Raw genomic sequence first — 23,295 nt, 5'->3', positions numbered from 1 at the left:
CACACACACACACACACACACACACACACACACAAAACAACTGAATGAAGGTGTTTCATGATGACAGCGTTTCGTTATTAGAGACTGTGTCTGTCGGGAACAGGTGCACTGACTGACTCAACAACTGACTCACCGCTGTGATCCATCTGTGGTTGTTTACGGTCACATAAAGATGGTTAAAAGGTTCGTGTCCCCGGTCAGACTGTTTTGGTAACTATCAACCATGGTTCTGATTACCTTGGCCCATTTGTTACCTCACGGTATGCTACGTTCTCCTCCAAGTGTGGATGTGTGTGTGTGTGTTTGCATCCTGTGGAAGGCTGTAAACTTTACAGAACTACATAAAAGACACAGCATCATGTGGAAGGATGTAAACTTTACAGAACTACATAAAAGACACAGCATCCCGTGGAAGGCTGTAAACTTTACAGAACTACATAAAAGACACAGCATCCCGTGGAAGGCTGTAAACTTTACAGAACTATATAAAAGACACAGCATCCTGTGGAAGGCTGTAAACTTTACAGAACTACATAAAAGACACAGCATCCTGTGGAAGGCTGTAAACTTTACAGAACTACATAAAAGACACAGCATCCTGTGGAAGGCTGTAAACTTTACAGAACTACATAAAAGACACAGCATCCTGTGGAAGGCTGTAAACTTTACAGAACTATATAAAAGACACAGCATCCTGTGGAAGGCTGTAAACTTTACAGAACTACATAAAAGACACAGCATCCTGTGGAAGGCTGTAAACTTTACAGAACTATATAAAAGACACAGCATCCCGTGGAAGGATGTAAACTTTACAGAACTACATAAAAGACACAGCATCCTGTGGAAGGCTGTAAACTTTACAGAACTACATAAAAGACACAGCATCCTGTGGAAGGATGTAAACTTTACAGAACTACATAAAAGACACAGCATCCTGTGGAAGGCTGTAAACTTTACAACACAGCTCCTGAAGCAGAGCACAGGCATGTTTTCCATTCCCTGTTTCTTTGCGTCTCAAATGGCACCCTATCCCCTATATAGAGCGCCCTGGTCAAAAGTAGTGCACTATATAGGGAACAGTGTGCCATTTGGGATGCATTATTCGTTGTTGTCTTTGTTTGACCGAACTGTCTCTGAGACCTTGTCTCATAATGTTCTCAGTACGGTCTCATTCTCTCTGTCTGCCAGAGACGACCTTGTCTCATAACGGTCCACACACCCACCTTCTCTGTAGCCTCGTAGTCCATCTTGAAGGCCCAGAGCTGTAGTCTGGCTGCCAGTTCGCTGATGGAGGACAGGGTGAGGAGGAACTGTTCTGCTGAGCCCAGGGGGACGTCCGGATTGGCCAGCTGAGCTTCCTGTATCTTCTGCTTCTCCTCCTCCGAAGGGATCATCGTCAAGATTTTCTACAGGGGGGGGGGGGGGGGGCAGAGGGCCATGATAGAAGAGGGGAGGGGGAAGGTAACTTCCTTCATACTGGACACAGACACATAAAAATGGTATCCACAAGTTCATCTGTAGGTAGTAGTTGTGGGATTGTATAGGATTGTAATTTGATCATATTACTCAAGTGCTAGCCTCCCTACACTGGCTTCCTGTCAAAGCAAGGGCTGATTTCAAGGTTTTACTGCTAACCTATAAAGCATTGCATGGGCTTGCTCCTACCTATCTCTCTGATTTGGTCCTGCCGTACATACCTACACGTACGCTACGGTCACAAGACGCAGGCCTCCTAATTGTCCCTAGAATTTCTAAGCAAACAGCTGGAGGCAGGGCTTTCTCCTATAGAGCTCCATTTTTATGGAACGGTCTGCCTACCCATGTCAGAGACGCAAACTCGGTCTCAACCTTTAAGTCTTTACTGAAGACTCATCTCTTCAGTGGGTCATATGATTGAGTGTAGTCTGGCCCAGGAGTGGGAAGGTGAACGGAAAGGCTCTGGAGCAACGAACCACCCTTGCTGTCTCTGCCTGGCCAGTTCCCCTCTTTCCACTGGGATTCTCTGCCTCTAACCCTATTACAGGGGCTGAGTCACTGGCTTGCTGGGGCTCTCTCATGCCGTCCCTGGAGGGGGTGCGTCACCTGAGTGGGATGATTCACTGATGTGGTCATCCTGTCTGGGTTGGCGCCCCCTTGTGTTGTGCCGTGGCGGAGATCTTTGCGGGCTATACTCAGCTTTGTCTCAGGATGGTAAGTTGGTGGTTGAAGATATCCCTCCAGTGGTGTGGGGGCTGTGCTTTGGCAAAGTGGGTGGGGTTATATCCTTCCTGTTTGGCCCTGTCCGGGGGTGTCCTCGGGTGGGGCCACAGTGTCTCCTGACCCCTCCTGTCTCAGCCTCCAGTATTTATGCTGCAGTAGTTTATGTGTCGGGGGGCTGGGGTCAGTTTGTTATATCTGGAGTACTTCTCCTGTCCAATTCGGTGTCCTGTGTGAATCTAAGTGTGCGTTCTCTAATTCTCTCCTTCTCTCTCTCGGAGGACCTGAGCCCTAGGACCATGCCCCAGGACTACCTGACATGATGACTCCTTGCTGTCCCCAGTCCACCTGGCCGTGCTGCTGCTCCAGTTTCAACTGACCTGAGCCCTAGGACCATGCCCCAGGACTACTTGACATGATGACTCCTTGCTGTCCCCAGTCCACCTGGCCGTGCTGCTGCTCCAGTTTCAACTGTTCTGCCTTATTATTATTCGACCATGCTGGTCATTTATGAACATTTGAACATCTTGGCCATGTTCTGTTATAATCTCTACCCGGCACAGCCAGGAGAGGACTGGCCACCCCACATAGCCTGGTTCCTCTCTAGGTTTCTTCCTAGGTTTTGGCTTTTCTAGGGAGTTTTTCCTAGCCACCGTGCTTCTACACCTGCATTGCTTGCTGTTTGGGGTTTTAGGCTGGGTTTCTGTACAGCACTTTGAGATATCAGCTGATGTACGAAGGGCTATATAAATAAATTTGATTTGATTTGATTTGTAGGTGCAACAGTTTTTATTTAAAAAAATAAAAAATCCATCGCTCTCATGTGCACATTTCTGCCCATTAAGATACAAAGATGTGCTACCTTTTGTACTATTTCTGACAATGCTAAACTAATTATTTTTTTTCACACAAATCTCAGAGTTCTATCAACCCGGGCCAGAAACTCGGTTGCTCAACAACTTAACAACACAAACAGCTCGCTGCCTGTACCAGCCAAGACAGCAGCCAGCTGCCAGACAGTACCAGCCAGACAGCAGCCAGCTGCCAGACAGTACCAGCCAGACAGCAGCCAGCTGCCAGACAGTACCAGCCAGACAGCAGCCAGCTGCCAGACAGTACCAGCCAGACAGCAGCCAGCTGCCAGACAGTACCAGCCAGACAGCAGCCAGCTGCCAGACAGTACCAGCCAAGACAGCAGCCAGCTGCCAGACAGTACCAGCCAGACAGCAGACAGCTGCCAGACAGTACCAGCCAGACAGCAGCCAGCTGCCAGACAGTACCAGCCAAGACAGCAGCCACCTGCCAGACAGTACCAGCCAGACAGCAGCCAGCTGCCAGACAGTACCAGCCAAGACAGCAGCCACCTGCCAGACAGTACCAGCCAGACAGCAGCCAGCTGCCAGACAGTACCAGCCAGACAGCAGCCAGCAATGACTGCTGATAAGAAGTGGTTGAGGACAAGCCTAAGCTACTATAGATAGCTAGCTATGTGTTTGTACTCAAGCTGAGGTTAATCAAAAAATGAAAACAGATAATTTGCCCAACATGAAAAATAAGTTGGTTGTTATTTGTGAGCTGCATGTTGATTTGATTTGATTAGCTAACATTAGGTAGCTAGCTAACCAGCAGCTGTAACATTAGCTTACTAGCTAATGTAATATTATACCACAGATGAATAAGTTACCAGTCAGATGAGAACTAATATTGGCTAGCTAGCTAACCAACAAGCGAGGAAAGCTAAATAGCTATATTTTGCCAAGGATTTTTTTAAAATATATATATAAGGCTGAAGTCATCTGTGTAAACAAACAAATAAGCTAGTGAACGCCCTTGCCTGCTATTGCCAATAGCCAATAGCCAATAAGCTAGCCAACAAGCTAGCCAGTAACATCTCAATGTTGACAATAGCTTATATCCCACAATCTTCCATAAAGCATAGGTAGCTAGCTAGCACTACAGACAGACACTTCTGATTTTTGACCATCCAAAGCAAAGCCGTTATAACTTTAGCTAACGTTACAGCCTTTATCTTAGGCATTAATTCAGTACGCTCCCTCCTCTTATACTGCAGTTCTCTTATTGTCATTAGAATCCACATTTGCGCTGACTGATCAAGACAAGTGTCAAGTCAATTTTCAGTGTGTTCTCGAAAGAATCCAAATTTGCCATCCACATAGTGTAAGCAGCACATTGCTTGCTAGCGCAACCAAACATGTGCACAGTTGAAAGAAAATGCCATGCTTGCTAACTTGGGTAGAGCCAACGCAATAAGTAAACTAACTTGTATAAATTAGACTGTTTTATCAACACATTAACTGTTTTGAACTATTTTTAAAATATTTTTTTTACCAAACATGAGAAATAAACGTTCAATAATTACTGAGTGAAATTAACAACAAAAAACATTGCGCAACAAAAACTTCCTGTCGTCCTCAGACCGTCCATTTAAATAGTGTCAAGTTAATGTGTTTATAACAAGGGTTAATGTGTTTATAACAAGGGTTAATGTGTCTATAACAAGGGTTAATGTGTTTATAACAAGGGTTAATGTGTTTATAACAAGGGTTAATGTGTTTATAACAAGGGTTAATGTGTCTATAACAAGGGTTAATGTGTTTATAACAAGGGTTAATGTGTTTATAACAAGGGTTAATGTGTCTATAACAAGGGTTAATGTATTTATAACAAGGGTTAATGTATTTATAACAAGGGTTAATGTGTTTATAGCAAGGGTTAATGTGTCTATAACAAGGGTTAATGTGTTTACAACAAGGGTTAATGTGTCTATAACAAGGGTTAATGTGTTTATAACAAGGGTTAATGTGTTTATAACAAGGGTTAATGTGTTTACAACAAGGGTTAATGTGTCTATAACAAGGGTTAATGTGTTTATAACAAGGGTTATGTGTCTATAACAAGGGTTAATGTGTTTATAACAAGGGTTAATGTGTTTATAACAAGGGTTAATGTGTTTATAACAAGGGTTAATGTGTCTATAACAAGGGTTAATGTATTTATAACAAGGGTTAATGTATTTATAACAAGGGTTAATGTATTTATAACAAGGGTTAATGTGTTTATAACAAGGGTTAATGTGTCTATAACAAGGGTTAATGTGTCTATAACAAGGGTTAATGTGTCTATAACAAGGGTTAATGTGTCTATAACAAGGGTTAATGTGTCTATAACAAGGGTTAATGTGTTTATAACAAGGGTTAATGTGTCTATAACAAGGGTTAATGTGTTTATAACAAGGGTTAGTGTGTCTATAACAAGGGTTAATGTGTTTATAACAAGGGTTAATGTGTTTATAACACGGGTTAATGTGTTTATAACAAGGGTTAATGTGTCTATAACAAGGGTTAATGTGTCTACAACCAGGGTTAATGTGTCTATAACAAGGGTTAATGTGTTTATAACAAGGGTTAATGTGTTTATAACAAGGGTTAATGTGTTTATAACAAGGGTTAATGTGTCTATAACAAGGGTTAATGTGTTTACAACAATGGTTAATGTGTCTATAACAAGGGTTAATGTGTTTATAACAAGGGTTAATGTGTTTATAACACGGGTTAATGTGTTTATAACAAGGGTTAATGTGTCTATAACAAGGGTTAATGTGTCTACAACAAGGGTTAATGTGTCTATAACAAGGGTTAATGTGTTTATAACAAGGGTTAATGTGTTTATAACAAGGGTTAATGTATTTATAACAAGGGTTAATGTGTCTATAACAAGGGTTAATGTGTTTACAACAATGGTTAATGTGTCTATAACAAGGGTTAATGTGTCTATAACAAGGGTTAATGTATTTATAACAAGGGTTAATGTATTTATAACAAGGGTTAATGTATTTATAACAAGGGTTAATGTGTTTATAACAAGGGTTAATGTGTCTATAACAAGGGTTAATGTGTCTATAACAAGGGTTAATGTGTCTATAACAAGGGTTAATGTGTCTATAACAAGGGTTAATGTGTCTATAACAAGGGTTAATGTGTTTATAACAAGGGTTAATGTGTCTATAACAAGGGTTAATGTGTTTATAACAAGGGTTAATGTGTCTATAACAAGGGTTAATGTGTTTATAACAAGGGTTAATGTGTTTATAACACGGGTTAATGTGTTTATAACAAGGGTTAATGTGTCTATAACAAGGGTTAATGTGTCTACAACAAGGGTTAATGTGTCTATAACAAGGGTTAATGTGTTTATAACAAGGGTTAATGTGTTTATAACAAGGGTTAATGTGTTTATAACAAGGGTTAATGTGTCTATAACAAGGGTTAATGTGTTTACAACAATGGTTAATGTGTCTATAACAAGGGTTAATGTGTTTATAACAAGGGTTAATGTGTCTATAACAAGGGTTAATGTGTCTATAACAAGGGTTAATGTGTCTATAACAAGGGTTAATGTGTCTATAACAAGGGTTAATGTGTTTATAACAAGGGTTAATGTGTCTATAACAAGGGTTAATGTGTTTATAACAAGGGTTAATGTGTCTATAACAAGGGTTAATGTGTTTATAACAAGGGTTAATGTGTTTATAACAGGGGTTAATGTGTTTATAACAAGGGTTAATGTGTCTATAACAAGGGTTAATGTGTCTATAACAAGGGTTAATGTGTCTATAACAAGGGTTAATGTGGAACCGCTAACTGCAGGTCCTGGTTTTTGCTTCTCAGAACGTACATTTTGATCATTGTCTTCAGCGAGTTGTTTTGACACAGTGCTTATTTGCAAATATTAGGTGTATCTTAAAAGATCCTTTTGGGTTGGTCGAGCGGCAGGAAAATGTCAGTGAGTGTGAGGGTGTGTACTACTGCGTTTGTCTTGCAAGAACGGAGGAGAGACCAGCTCTCAGACTCTCTAGGAAGAAAGAGGTCGTCGCCCTCCTCCGTGAGAGTGGTGGATTGTGGTCATGCGCCTGTCATGGGAGAAATGCAAGCCAGTAAACGAATTCTGTCAATTCAAAGTGCACTCGGTACACATGGTACTACGATCTATCAATACTTCACATTTATGTTCTGTTCCACATCTGTGAGCACTTCCCACCTGTCGTCATATTTATAAACGAGAACATGTGTTTCACTGCATCTGGAAAGTTTACTCAGGACAATTGTGTCTGAAGTTTTTGTTTTCTACGTTTTAGAACACCTATCCAACTTCAGATTTGTAAATTTATCTATTTTTGTTATGCAACTAATGACTGTTTTTTTTACTAACTTGTATAAATTAGACTGTTTTATCAACACATGAACTGTTTTGAACTATTTTTAAAATATTTTTTTTATCCAAACGTGAGAAATAAACGTTCAATAATTACTGAGTGAAATTAACAACAAAAAATATTGCGCAACGAAAACTTCCTGTCGTCCTCAGACCGTCCATTTAAATTAATGTGTTTATAACAAGGGTTGATGTGAAGGTCCTGGTTTTTTGATCGGATTGCCTCTGTCTCTCTGTCATTGGTCTGCAGTTTGTCATTTGTTACATTGTATCAGGGAGTTATCAAATTGCTCTTGATGATTCACAGCGTTTTATGCAGGCTTTTCTGTTCAAGTCCAGTGCTTCCACACAGCTGTTCTTCGAGACCGTGAGTAGTAGAATCAGGTGTGGTAGAACTGGTCTAGTACAGAAAAGCCTGCATAACGCTGTGAATCGCCAAGAGCAATTTGGTTTCGGTGAAAAAACAAAAACAAAAACAACATTTTAAGTCAGAAGTAGGCATTGGTCTGAAGCTGAAAAATAAAGGAAATTCACATGAGCACCACAATGCCTATTCCACCCATGCTCTACCAAGGTTTTACAGCACCACAACACCTATTCCATCCATGCTCTACCAAGGTTTTACAGCACCACAATGCCTATTCCACCCATGCTCTACCAAGGTTTAACAGCACCACAATGCCTATTCCATCCATGCTCTACCAAGGTTTTACAGCACCACAATGCCTATTCCATCCATGCTCTACCAAGGTTTTACAGCACCACAATGCCTATTCCACCCATGCTATACCAAGGTTTTACAGCACCACAATGCCTATTCCACCCATGCTATACCAAGGTTTTACAGCACCACAATGCCTATTCCACCCATGCTCTACCAAGGTTTAACAGCACCACAATGCCTATTCCACCCATGCTATACCAAGGTTTTACAGCACCACAATGCCTATTCCACCCATGCTCTACCAAGGTTTTACAGCACCACAACACCTATTCCATCCATGCTCTACCAAGGTTTTACAGCACCACAATGCCTATTCCACCCATGCTCTACCAAGGTTTTACAGCACCACAACACCTATTCCATCCATGCTCTACCAAGGTTTTACAGCACCACAATGCCTATTCCACCCATGCTCTACCAAGGTTTAACAGCACCACAATGCCTATTCCATCCATGCTCTACCAAGGTTTAACAGCACCACAATGCCTATTCCACCACAAGGCCTATTCCTAGTATTGTGGTGCTGTAAAACTTTGGTAGAGCATGGATGGAGGAGGTATTGTGTTGCTGTAAAACCTTGGTAGAGCATGGATGGAATAGGCATTGTGGTGCTGTAAAACCTTGGTAGAGCATGGGTGGAATAGGTGTTGTGGTGCTGTAAAACCTTGGTAGAGCATGGATGGAATAGGCATTGTGGTGCTGTAAAACCTTGGTAGAGCATGGGTGGAATAGGCATTGTGGTGCTGTAAAACCTTGGTAGAGCATGGATGGAATAGGTGTTGTGGTGCTGTAAAACCTTGGTAGAGCATGGATGGAATAGGTGTTGTGGTGCTGTAAAACCTTGGTAGAGCATGGGTGGAATAGGCATTGTGGTGCTGTAAAACCTTGGTATAGCATGGATGGAATAGGCATTGTGGTGCTCATGTGAATTTCCTTTATTTTTTCAGCTTCAGACCAATGCCTACATCTGATTTAAAACGTTGTTTTTTTTTACACCGAAAGGTGATGTAAAATGTAAATTCAGATAGAGTTAACTTCATAAATACAATTCAGGGATGGCCACATTTGCACTTGACAAGCTCCAGGATTATGCAGGCTTTTCAGTAGAAGACCAGTTCTACCTGATTCTACTATTCACGGTCCCGATGAACAGCTGAGGTCTTTAGGTGCATGATACCTCGATGCCTCATCATCATCATCTCTCACCTCGATGCCTCATCATCATCATCTCTCACCTCGAAGCCTCATCATCATCATCTCTCACCTCGATGCCTCATCATCATCATCTCTCACCTCGATGCCTCATCATCATCATCTCTCACCTCGATGCCTCATCATCATCATCTCTCACCTCGATGCCTCATCATCATCATCTCTCACCTCGATGCCTCATCATCGTCATCTCTCACCTCGATGCCTCATCATCATCATCTCTCACCTCGATGCCTCATCATCATCTCTCACCTCGATGCCTCATCATCATCATCTCTCACCTCGATGCCTCATCATCATCATCTCTCACCTCGATGCCTCATCATCATCATCTCTCACCTCGATGCCTCATCATCATCATCTCTCACCTCGATGCCTCATCATCATCATCTCTCACCTCGATGCCCTCCTTGTTGAGTGCGTACTCATCAAAGTTGAGAATGGCGGTCTTGATGGTGCGAGGAGGAGGCAGGACGGTCAGTCCGATGTTGATGGCATTACTCCTCTTGGAGTCCAGAACGATGACCTCCTGGCGTTTACCGTCCGCTGCCGTTTTCTGATGGAACAAAAAAAGGACAGACAGACAGACAGGTTACTGAGAGGTCACGTAATCTGTTTTCTGATGGAACAGACAGACAAACAGACAGACAGACAGACAGACACTTTGTGACCCTCTGCTGATGTAGAGGGTCACTCAGTCGGTAGAGCATGGCGCTTGCAACGCCAAGCGTCGTGGGTTCGATTCCCGCTGGGGCCACCCATATGTAAAAGTAGTGGCCCCAGCCGACTTGTAAGTCGCTTTGGACAAAAGCGTCTGCTAAATGGGATATATTATTTATTATATTAAGAAGGGATCAATCACCTTGATTGATTGACTGACTGGATACAAGTAGTGTACAAGACTCATTCTCTACATACATACTCATGGAGTCTATTCTCTCTGTCTCTCTCTCAATTCAATTCAATTCAATTCAAGGGGCTTTATGGCCATGGGAAACATATGTTAGAAAGCAAGTGAAGTAGATAATATACAAAAGTGACATAAACAATAAAAGGTGAACAGTAAATATTACATTCACAAGATACAAAGGAAAAGAGACATTTCAGAAAAGGGAAAATAAATACCCATAGATATGGGTTGTATTTACAATGGTGTTTGTTCATCACTGGTTGCCCTTTTCTTGTGGCAACAGGTCACAAATCTTGCTGCTGTGATGGCACACTGTGGAATTTCACCCAGTAGATATGGGAGTTTATCCCCAATTTTTTTTTTTTTTAAATCTTTGTGGATCTGTGTAATCTGAGGGAAATATGTCTCTCTAATATGGTCATACATTGGGCAGGAGGTTAGGAAGTGCAGCTCAGTTTCCACCTCATTTTGTGGGCAGTGAGCACATAGCCTGTCTTCTCTTGAGAGCCATGTCTGCCTATTGCGGCCTTTCTCAATAGCAAGGCTATGCTCACTGAGTCTGTACATAGTCGAAGCTTTCCTTAAGTTTGGGCCAGTCACAGTGGTCAGGTATTCTGCCACTGTGAACTCTCTGTTCAGGGCCAAACAGCATTTTAGTTTGTTAATTCTTTCCAATGTGTCAAGTAATTGTCTTTTTGTTTTCTCATGATTTGCTTGACCAGCTTGCTTAGGGGACTCTTCTCCAGGTTCATCTCCCTGTAGGCGATGGTTTTGTTATCGAAGGTTTGGGAATCGCTTCCTTTTAGGAGGTTGTAGAATTTAATCTTTTCTGGATATTTTAAATTAGCGGGTATCTGCATTATTTGGTGTTGTCACGCCTTGGTCTTAGTATTTTGTGTTTTCGTTAATTAGTTGGTCAGGCCAGGGTGTGACATGGGTTTATGTTGTTGTATTTCGTAGTGGGGTTTTTTAGTTATTGGGATTGCGGCTGAGTAGGGGTGTTGCATAGGTTTGGCTGCCTGACGCGGTTCTCAATCAGGTGATTCTCGTTGTCTCTGATTGGGAACCGTATTTAGGTAGCCTGGGTTTCACTTTGTATTTCGTGGGTGATTGTTCCTGTCTCTGTGTAGTTTCACCAGATAGGCTGTAATTAGGTTTCACGTTCCGTTTTGTTGTTTTGTATTTATTAGTTGTTTCATGTATAGTTCCGTTTTTTCTTCATTAAAAACATGAGTTACCAACACGCTGCATTTCGGTCCGACTCTCTTTTGACAAACGAAGAACGCCGTTACAGGTGTTCTACGTTGTACACAGGATCTTTTTTTTTTTTACAGAATTCTGCGTGCAGAGTCTCAATTTGGTGTTTGTCCTATTTTGTGAATTCTTTGTTGGTGACCCCAGACCTCACAACCATAAAGGGCAATGGGTTCTTTAACTGATTGAAGGATTTTTAACAAAATACTAATTGGAATATCAAATTTATGTTCCTTTTGATGCCGTAGAAGGCTTTTCTTTCCTGGTCTCTTTAGATCGTTCACAGCTTTGTGGAAGTCACCTTACCTGTGGCGCTGATGTTTAGGCCAAGGTATGTATAGCTTTTTGTGTGCTCTAGGGCAACAGTGTCTAGATGTAATTTGTATTTGTGGTCCTGGTGACTGGACCTTTTTGGAACACCATTATTTTGGTCTTACTGAGATTTACTGTCAGGGCCCAGGTCTGACAGAATCTGTGCAGAAGATCTAGGTGCTGCTGTAGGCCCTCCTTGGTTGGGGACAGAAGCACCAGATCATCATCAAACAGTATACATTTGACTTCAGAATCTAGTAGGGTGAGGCCAGGTGTTGTAGACTATTAGAGTAGGGTGAGGCCAGGTGTTGTAGACTATTAGAGTAGGGTGAGGCCAGGTGTTGTAGACTATTAGAGTGCATTCACCTGCACACTTGTTCTTGTGTACATCAATTGTATAATATCGTATATTTTCCACCCAACACCACTTTTCATCAAATTGTATAGCAGGCCCTCGTGTCAACAGCTATTTGGAAATCAACAAAGAATGAGAAGACATTGCTTTTGTTTTGTTTGTTTGTCAATACGTAGTGGACTGTGTATACGTGGTCTGTCGTGTGATATTTTGGTAAGAAGCCAATTTGATATTTGCTCAGTGTCACGCCTTGGTCTTAGTATTTTGTGTTTTAGTTAATTAGTTGGTCAGGCCAGGGTGTGACATGGGTTTATTGTTTGTTGTAATTCTTAGTGGGGTTTTTTAGTTATTGGGATTGTGGCTGATTAGGGGTGTGTGTTGCATAGGTTTGGCTGCCTGAGGCGGTTCTCAATCAGAGTCAGGTGATTCTCGTTGTCTCTGATTGGGAACCGTATTTAGGTAGCCTGGGTTTCGCTTTGTATTTCGTGGGTGATTGTTCCTGTCTCTGTGTTAGTGTTCACCAGACAGGCCGTAATAGGTTTCACGTTCCGTTTGTTGTTTTTGTTATTTCATGTATCGTCATTTGTCTATTAAAAACATGAGTAACCAACACGCTGCATTTCGGTCCGACTCTTATTCGACAAACGAAGAACGCCGTAACACTCAGGACATTGATTTCACTGAACAAAAATGTTGGAGTCTGCTGTTAAGGATTTTTCAGCGGTTACTGTTGATGCAGATTCCACTGTAATTATTGGGGTCAAATTTGTCTCAAATGTTAATATGATCAGACCTTAGTTCCACATTTGTGAGGAGATGCCAAGGTTGATGTTAAAGCATTTAAGTATATCCCATTTGAATTTGTGGTTTGTATATTTTATCATTTCGTTTAATATACCATCAACACCACAGGCCTTTTTGGGAAGGAGGGTTTGTATGTTATACTGTAACTCAGTTCTGGTTTGTATGTTTTACTGTAACTCAGTTCTGGTTTGTATGTTTTACTGTAACTCAGTTCTGGTTTGTAAGTTTTACTGTAACTCAATTCTGGTAGTCTTTAACAGTGCCTCTGGATTGTCCCTGAGGATTTTTGTGTTTGTACTCTGTCATACAGTGTGGTGAATTGTACTACGATAGGCTCTGCACAGGGGTATAAGGAAGCAGCAGGGGTGTAAGGAAGCAGCAGGGGTGTAAGGAAGCAGCAGGGGTGTAAGGAAGCAGCAGGGGTATAAGGAAGCAGCAGCATGGGGTATAAGGAAGCATCAGGGGTGTAAGGAAGCATCAGGGGTGTAAGGAAGCATCAGGGGTGTAAGGAAGCATCAGGGGTGTAAGGAAGCATCAGGGGTGTAAGGAAGCAGCAGGGGTGTAAGGAAGCATCAGGGTGTAAGGAAGCAGCATGGGTATAAGGAAGCAGCAGCATGGGGTATAAGGAAGCATCAGGGGTGTAAGGAAGCAGCAGCAGGGGTGTAAGGAAGCATCGGGGGTGTAAGGAAGCAGCAGCAGGGGTATAAGGAAGCATCAGGGGTGTAAGGAAGCAGCAGCAGGGGTATTAGGAAGCCATGGAGTAGGGTGCCTTAGATGCCTCTGCATGTGGGTGGTTCTGAATCACCTTTGGAAGCCATGGAGTAGGGTGCCTTAGATGCCTCTGCATGTGGGTGGTTCTGAATCACCTTTGGAAGCCATGGAGTAGGGTGCCTTAGATGCCTCTGCATGTGGGTGGTTCTGAATCACCTTTGGAAACCATGGAGTAGGGTGCCTTAGATGCCTCTGCATGTGGGTGGTTCTGAATCACCTTTGCCAATGTTTGATTCAAGGGCTTTTCCACCTCACCCCTCAGTGTAAATGACTGTTACAGATGGGATGTCTGTCCAGTCCTAGAAAGCTTGGCAGCTCTTTAGTCTTCACTAACCATTCAGTCTTTATAAAGTCAAATATCTAGAGATTATTGTAACACCTTTTACTTCTTGGTTTTAAGTATAGCTTGGTGGTAAGAACCTTTCCTGGTCATTTTGTCCAAAATCCAGGTTGTATTTTTGTTGTTTTGATTTTCAAGTGAAGGGTTTGTTGTAGAGAGCAGAATCTTTTATTAGGTCCTTGTTAAAAAGTCTATTAGTTATCTGACTCAAAATAAATATTTTTGATAAAAGGTTCTGGAAAAGTTAATGCACTCATGACCTCTCTCTACCCCCCCCCCCCTGCTTTACCACAGCTGTAGTCAATTTCAGAGTGAGTGCTGAGCCCTAAGTCCTTACCAGGCTGGAGAGGAAGGGATGGAGGGAGGGAGGGTGAGAGAGAGAGAAAAAAAGAGAGAGAGAGAGAGAGAGAGAGAGGGGGAGAGAGCGATACAGAGAGAGAGAGAGAGATACAGAGAGAGAGAGAGATAATGAGAGAGAGAGATAAAAGAGAGAGAGAGAGAGAGAGAGATAGAGAGAGAGAGAGAGAGATAAAGAGAGAGAGAGAGAGAGATAGAGAGATAAAGAGAGAGAGAGATAAAAGAGAGAGAGATAAAGAGAGAGAGAGAGATAGAGAGAGAGAGAGATAAAAGAGAGATAGAGAGAGAGAGAGATAAAGAGAGTGAGAGAGAGCAATAGAGCTGTTTTTAAACTCTTCAATATTATCCTCATCTATGGCATCTTCCCAAATATTTGGAACCAAGGACTGACCACCTCAATCCACAGAAGACCAATTAATACAGTATTAATTACTGTGGAATCAAATGTCAACATGGCTTCTTACCAAAATACCTTGCAACAGACCATGTATTCACCCGACACACCCTAATTGACAGACAAACCAAAAGCAAAGTCTTCTCATGCTTTGCTGATTTAAAAAAATCATTTATACACATTAATGGAAAGCTCGGGGAGGAAATGACAAAATCATTGAAAACAAACAACACGTGTGCAGCTAATAAACACAGATTTCTTTCTTCAAGGCCGTGGGGTGAGACAGGGATGCAGCATGAGCCCCACCCCCTTCAACTTATACAGTTGAAGTCGGAAGTTTACTTACACTTAGTTTGGAGTCATTAAAACTAGTTTACTTACACTTAGGTTGGAGTCATTAAAACTAGTTTACTTCCACTTAGGTTGGAGTCATTAAAACTAGTTTACATACACTTAGGTCGGAAGTTTACTTACACTTAGAGTCATTAAAACTAGTTTACATACACTTAGAGTCATTAAAACTAGTTTACTTACACTTAGAGTCATTAAAACTAGTTTACTTACACTTAGAGTCATTAAAACTAGTTTACATACACTTAGAGTCATTAAAACTAGTTTACATACACTTAGAGTCATTAAAACTAATTTACTTACATTTAGAGTCATTAAAACTAATTTACTTACACTTAGAGTCATTAAAACTAGTTTACTTACACTTAGAGTCATTAAAACTAGTTTACTTACACTTAGAGTCATTAAAACTAATTTACTTACACTTAGAGTCATTAAAACTAATTTACTTACACTTAGAGTCATTAAAACTAATTTACTTACACTTAGAGTCATTAAAACTAGTAAGGGAATTCACCCCGTAGTGGACAAAAATGAATGGCAAATTATTGGCATAGGACAAACCATGTACACATTGGCCAATACCACCCAAAGCGGCGTTGATTCATGCAAAGTTTACTTCTATTGCCATATGGGTATTGCCAGTTGTAACACTTCAAAATCCAACAGGTGGCGATTGCACTCCACCATGGTTTTTCATATTGATATTGGACTCCAAGTCAACATCCAAAAGCCAAATTTTGAAAAAACGAATTTTTTGAAAAAACGTATCACCCCTTAAAAAAGTGCTTTCTGGACCGTTTTTCGAAATTCTTTCGCTTTTTTTGACAATTACACATGTATAAGAACTGTATGAAAATACTTTTGTCCAATTTTATTATCATAATTTTTTTAATTTTTTTACTTGCGCATATTGCATATGTTTTGTCCATCTGCAATATGATTTCATAGGAAGTCAGAAGTCAAAAGTCAAAAATTATTAAATTTCATAAAAAACTTCACACACCCCTAAAAAAGTGCTTTCTGGACCGTTTTTCGAAATTTTTTCGAATTTTGTGTCAGTTACACACGTATAAGAACTGTATCAACATACTTTAGTCATATTTTATTATCATAATTTTTTATTTTTTTTTACTTGCGCATTATTGCATGTGTTTTGTCCATCTGCAATATGATTTCATAGGAAGTCAGAAGTCAAAAGTCAAAAATTATTAAATTTCATAAAAAACTTCACACACCCCTAAAAAAGTGCTTTCTGGACCGTTTTTCGAAAAAATTTCGAATTTTGTGTCAGTTACACAAGTATAAGAACTGTATCAACATACTTTAGTCATATTTTATTATCATAATGTTTTTTTTTTTTTTTGCTTGTGCATAAGGCATATGTTTTGTGGGGGCCAAATGTCATAAGAAATTTGACATGCTCAAAAATCCTTCAGAAATGCAAAATTGACTGGCCTGATGAACTCGGGATGGCCGGGCAGTGATTGTTGTTCCTTTCAATCACTCGTGGTGTTGATTTCATCATGTCCATTTGTTTATGTTTTCTCACTTTTGCAAAGTCACTGTGCATTTGCCATATGGTTAACTGGGCATTCACCATCACCAATTTGTCATGCCATAAAAATCATGCAGGAATGCCAAATTGACTGGCCCGATGAACTCGGGATGGCTGGGCAGTGATTCTGGAACCTCTCCATCGCTCGTTTGGCTTGATTTCAGAATGTCGCTTTTGGTGATGGTACCTCACCGCTTAAACATATTGCTAATGGACAAGAGTCACCTGCAAGTCACCGTCCATCAGTCAATTTGATATCATTCAAAGCTAACTATTGGAGGCACTGTCAGTCTCTACGCACCCCAATGATACGTCCCTCCATCCATGTTGTGTATCTGTGTGATTTAGTTTTCCTTTGAATTTTTATGGGAAAAATGACTGATTTACAGTTCATGGGGGTTGCCTAATCATATATATGAAGTTTTGGAAAGATCTGATTTTTTAACCCTCCAAACAGCCCATGAGAGACCAATTATGGCACTTCCGGTTGGCACAGGAAGCTGTAACTCAACATACATCCTCATTGGGGTATTCCATTAGAGAATCCTGAGTTTTAAGTCTTTACCATTAAAACTGACTGATTTACACAGGGTTGAATGCACTATGTCTATCAAACTGCAGGCAGGTTATGGGTATACACTTTTAGGGCGATTTGAACCACTTCCGGTTGGTCCAGGAAGCTTAGAATCGACACAGGTAGACCTTATAGTGGTCTGATGGACTGGTACCAAAGACAGGTTCATACAACATTCATAACCCATATAGACTCCAGGTTGTATTTAGTGGAGCAGCCAATATATTCCTATGGGGAGAGAAGTCAATGAACACTGTTTTTATGTAAACACCTTCTTTTGACTGTGAAGGGTTAATGTCACACGGTCAAGGATAGGCTTGGACAGATCAGGAGGACCTTAGGAACAGTCCTGTGGTTGAATTGTCTTTCTAACCCTAACGGTTCCGCCGCTGTCACCCAAAATCAAATGACGTACTGGTGCAGGCTTCATATTGGGCCTATTTTTCTCATGGTCGCTGCGCTCAGACCGAGCGAGCTACGGTCAAGCGGGGCACCTCGTTGGACTCGGCACAGTCTGGACACTATGGTCATGCCATTGTTTGTGTTGATTTCAGAATGTCCATTTGGTCATGTTTTCTCACTTTTGCAAAGTCACTGTGCATTTGCCATATGGTTAACTGGGCAGTCACCATCACCAATTTGTCATGCCATAAAAATCATGCAGGAATGCCAAATTGACTGGCCCGATGAAGTCGGGATGGCTTGGCAGTGATTCTGGTACCTCTCCATCGCTCGTTAGGGTTGATTCCAGAATGTCCATTTGGTGATTTTTCTCACTCTTTCAAAGTCACTGTGCATTTGCCATATGGTTAACTGGGCAGTCACCATCACCAATTTGTCATGCTATAAAAATCATGCAGGAATGCCAAATTGACTGGCCCGATGACCTCGGGATGGCTGGGCAGTGATACTGGTACCTCTCCATCGTTCGTTAGGGTTGATTTCAGAATGTCGCTTTTGGTGATGGTACCTCACCGCTTAAACATATTGCTAATGGACAAGAGTCACCTGCAAGTCACCGTCCATCAGTCAATTTGATATCATTCAAAGCTAACTATTGGAGGCACTGTCAGTCTCTACGCACCCCAATGATACGTCCCTCCATCCATGTTGTGTATCTGTGTGATTTAGTTTTCCTTTGAATTTTTATGGGAAGAATGACTGATTTACAGTTCATGGGGGTTGCCTAATCATATATATGAAGTTTTGGAAAGATCTGATATTTTTAACCCCTCCAAACAGCCCATGGGACACCAATTATGGCACTTCCGGTTGGCACAGGAAGCTGTAACTCAACATACATCCTCATTGGGCTATTCCATTAGAGAATCATGAGTTTTAAGTCTTTACCATGAAAACTGACTGATTTACACAGGGTTCAATGCACTATGTCCATCAAATTGCAGGCAGTGTATGGGTATACACTTTTAGGGCGATTTGAACCACTTCCGGTTGGTCCAGGAAGCTTAGAATCGACACAGGTAGACCTTATAGTGGTCTGATGGACTGGTACCAAAGACAGGTTCATACAACATTCATAACCCATATAGACTCCAGGTTGTATTTAGTGGAGCAACCAATATATTCCTATGGGGAGAGAAGTCAATGAACACTGTTTTTATGTAAACACCTTCTTTTGACTGTGAAGGGTTAATGTCACACGGTCAAGGATAGGCTTGGACAGATCAGGAGGACCTTAGGAACAGTCCTGTGGTTGAATTGTCTTTCTAAACCTAACGGTTCCGCCGCTGTCACCCAAAATCAAATGACGTACTGGTGCAGGCTTCATATTGGGCCTATTTTTCTCATGGTCGCTGCGCTCAGACCGAGCGAGCTACGGTCAAGCGGGGCACCTCGTTGGACTCGGCACAGTCTGGACACTATGGTGATGCCATTGTTTGTGTTGATTTCAGAATGTCCATTTGGTCATGTTTTCTCACTTTTGCAAAGTCACTGTGCATTTGCCATATGGTTAACTGGGCAGTCACCATCACCAATTTGTCATGCCATAAAAATCATGCAGGAATGCCAAATTGACTGGCCCGATGAACTCGGGATGGCTTGGCAGTGATTCTGGTACCTCTCCATCGCTCGTTTGGGTTGATTTCAGAATGTCGCTTTTGGTGATGGTACCTCACTGTTAAAACATATTGCAAATGTTTTCTGACTTTTGCAAAGTCACTGAAAATTTGTGCAGGAATGCCAAATTGACTGGCCCGATGACCTCGGGATGGCTGGGCAGTGATACTGGTACCTCTCCATGGCTCGTTTGGGTTGATTTCAGAATGTCGCTTTTGGTGATGGTACCTCACTGTTAAAACATATTGCAAATGTTCCTTACTTTTGCAAAGTCACTGAAAATTTGTGCAGGAATGCCAAATTGACTGGCCCGATGAACTCGGGATGGCTTGGCAGTGATTCTGGTACCTCTCCATCACTTGTTAGGGTTGATTCCAGAATGTCCATTTGGTGATTTTTCTCACTCTTTCAAAGTCACTGTGCATTTGCCATATGGTTAACTGGGCATTCACCATCACCAATTTGTCATGCCATAAAAATCATGCAGGAATGCCAAATTGACTGGCCCGATGACCTCGGGATGTCTGGGCAGTGATACTGGTACCTCTCCATCGCTCGTTTGGGTTGATTTCAGAATGTCGCTTTTGGTGATGGTACCTCACTGTTAAAACATATTGCAAATGTTCCTTACTTTTGCAAAGTCACTGAAAATTTGTGCAGGAATGCCAAATTGACTGGCCCGATGAACTCGGGATGGCTTGGCAGTGATTCTGGTACCTCTCCATCACTCGTTAGGGTTGATTCCAGAATGTCCATTTGGTGATTTTTCTCACTCTTTCAAAGTCACTGTGCATTTGCCATATGGTTAACTGGGCGGTCACCATTACCAATTTGTCATGCTATAAAAATCATGCAGGAATGCCAAATTGACTGGCCCGATGACCTCGGGATGGCTGGGCAGTGATACTGGTACCTCTCCATCGTTCGTTAGGGTTGATTTCAGAATGTCGCTTTTGGTGATGGTACCTCACTGTTAAAACATATTGCAAATGTTCCTTACTTTTGCAAAGTCACTGAAAATTTGTGCAGGAATGCCAAATTGACTGGCCCGATGAACTCGGGAAGGCTTGGCAGTGATTCTGGTACCTCTCCATCACTCGTTAGGGTTGATTCCAGAATGTCCATTTGGTGATTTTTCTCACTCTTTCAAAGTCACTGTGCATTTGCCATATGGTTAACTGGGCAGTCACCATTACCAATTTGTCATGCCATAAAAATCATGCAGGAATGCCAAATTGACTGGCCCGATGACATAGGGATGTCTGGGCAGTGATACTGGTACCTCTCCATCGCTCGTTTGGGTGGATTTCAGAATGTCGCTTTTGGTGATGGTACCTCACCGCTTAAACATATTGCTAATGGACAAGAGTCACCTGCAAGTCACCGTCCATCAGTCAATTTGATATCATTCTGACACCAAACTGATACAAACTGACACCAAACCCACTTTTCCCAACTCATTTAGGAGCCAAGTATAACATACTTCAGAGCTGGCCCAAAATTCACAAGGCCTTCGGTACAAAACATTAAAAAACCATAAAACACATAGTTACTTTCTAGCTGCGGGGCCAGTTCGGACATTATGTGTAGTCCTATGTGAGGCGACCCGAATCCCGAGTTTTGGCTCGATAGGTCATTTGGTGTCCGAGTAAAAGCCTAATTGGTGCTGAAAATCCACTTTTTCCATGCCTTGCTACGGGGTCCTTGAATGAGCTATCGGACCGAGATGTTGGGTTCTGTCTCTATGGGCCGAGACGGTCACAATGCACCTAGTCTTGTGTCTCTGGGACATTTCTAAATGTCGCCATTTTCGTAATGGTCAAAATGAATTGAAGTCATTGCAAATGTTCGACGCTGTTTCTCGGTCCGAGAACCTCCTAGAGCGCCGTAATTCACCACGCACTATCTACCTGAGGTCTAGAACAGGATTCTAAAGTTTCGGAACTCTAGGTCTGACGGTTCTTTTTTAGCTCGAACAAAGCTAACTATTGGAGGCACTGTCAGTCTCTACACACCCCAATACGTCCCTCCATCCAAGTTGTGTATCTGTGTGATTTATTTTTCCTTTGAATTTTTATGGGAAAAATGACTGATTTACAGTTCATGGGGTTGTCTAATCACACATATGAAGTTTTGGACAGATCTGATTTTTTTAACCCTTCCAAACAGCCCCTGAGACACCAATTATGGCACTTCCGGTTGGCACAGGAAGCTATAAATACACACATGTCTTGACTGACATAGAAACCTAGGGAATCCTAAGTTTTAAGTCTTTAAGTTGAGAATTGACTGATCTACACAGGGTTGAATAATGCAGAGGCCTCGGCACCTTTCGAGGTGATGTACATCCAAATACCTTTTGGGTCAATCTAACCACTTCCGGTTGCTCCAGGAAGCTTAGAATCGACACAGGTAGACCTCATAGTGGTCTGATGGAATGTCATAGAAGACAGGTTGATACAGCATTCATAACCCATAAAGACCCCAGGTTGTATTTAGGGGAGCAGGCAATGTATTCCTATGGGGAGAGAAGTCAATGCACACTGTTTTTTTGTAAACACCTTCTTTTAACTGTGAAAGGTTAATGCCACACAGTCAAGGTTAGGCTTGCACAGATCGGGAGGACCTTAGGAACAGTCCTGTGTTTGAATTGTCCTTCTAAACCTAACGGTTCCGCCGCTGTCACCCAAAATCAAATGACATTGTGGTGCAGGCTTCATTGTGGGCCTATTTTTCTCATGGTCGCTGCGCTCAGACCGAGTGAGCTACGGTCAAGCGGGGCACCTCGTTGGACTCGGCCCTGCCTTGGGATTATGTTTATGCCATTGCCTGCTCTCTGTGTCTTTAAACACCACGCTTTGTCACTCCATCCTTGCTGTGTGTGTGTGTGAGAGCTTTTCTTTGACATCTGTTGGGAAAAATGACTGATTTACAGTTCATGGGTGTTGTCTAATCACACATATGAAGTTTTGGACAGATCTGATTTTTTTAACCCTTCCAAACAGCCCCTGAGACACCAATTATGGCACTTCCGGTTGGCACAGGAAGCTATAAATAAACTCATATCCTCATTGGGGTATGCCTTTACAGAATCCTGAGTTTTAAGTCTTTACGTTAAGAACTGAGTTATTTACGGAGGGTTTAGTGAGTGTGTGTTATTTCAGAAAATCATAGAAAATCACAGAAATGTCGCAGAGCTCCGCAGCACATTTTAAAAATACTCGTATGAACACCCTGCAACTGGATCTGTAACCGTTGAAAAAAAAAAAAAACACCTATATCTGAACATCACGATCTGGTCACCGTACGATTTCTCGTAAATGACGATAGATAAATGGCCGATTTTTTTTTATTGACACCGGAGGCTCCTTGACTTTGACGTGAAGTGAAAAAATCTTTTCTCTATTTTCATTTTGGACCTTTAATCCCAGAAATATGGCCATAACTCAAAAACCGTTGAGGCCTAGACGCCATCTTGTTCGGGGCCATCTTCCCATAATGCCAAACCTACGCTCACCAAGTTTCGGCTTCGAAATATTTTCAGTTTTCGAGATATGGCACGTCGTGATTCGGGATGTTTTGTCCAATAGCAATATGATTGCTTATGCCCTCTTGTGGGATATTCCGGCATAGCGCAAAAATGGGCTAAAATTTGTTTATTTTATTAAACGAAAACCGAATGTCCGACAAAGTTCATTTGATGACTTCCCGGTAGGTCTGGCCCTACCGCTCGGCCCGACGCCGTCCCCGAATTTCTAAAATGTTTTCGGACGTCTAGCAAGGGACCGTACAGTTCCAATAGGGACTTTCTCACTAACCATACGGTGATTGTCGAAATGTTCCCTTAAGGTATGTTTACATACACTTAGAGT

At 41.8% G+C, this 23,295-nt stretch overlaps 1 protein-coding gene across 1 annotated transcript in view; it reads right to left on the bottom strand.

Annotated features, from left to right (window-relative positions):
* Positions 1-23,295, bottom strand: part of LOC135551646 (FH1/FH2 domain-containing protein 3-like) — a 187,084-nt gene that overhangs the window by 12,988 nt on the left and 150,801 nt on the right. The window contains exons 18-19 of the mRNA XM_064982828.1: positions 9,762-9,920; positions 1,224-1,406 (exon numbers count right to left, since the gene is read on the bottom strand). Coding sequence (XP_064838900.1) covers positions 1,224-1,406; positions 9,762-9,920 — 342 coding nt within the window. The remainder of the gene's footprint in view (positions 1-1,223; positions 1,407-9,761; positions 9,921-23,295) is intronic.

The sequence above is a fragment of the Oncorhynchus masou genome, chromosome 13 (assembly GCF_036934945.1).
Source record: "Oncorhynchus masou masou isolate Uvic2021 chromosome 13, UVic_Omas_1.1, whole genome shotgun sequence".
NCBI classification, from domain to species: Eukaryota; Metazoa; Chordata; class Actinopteri; order Salmoniformes; family Salmonidae; genus Oncorhynchus; species Oncorhynchus masou.
This window is presented reverse-complemented; position numbering and strand designations above follow the sequence as displayed.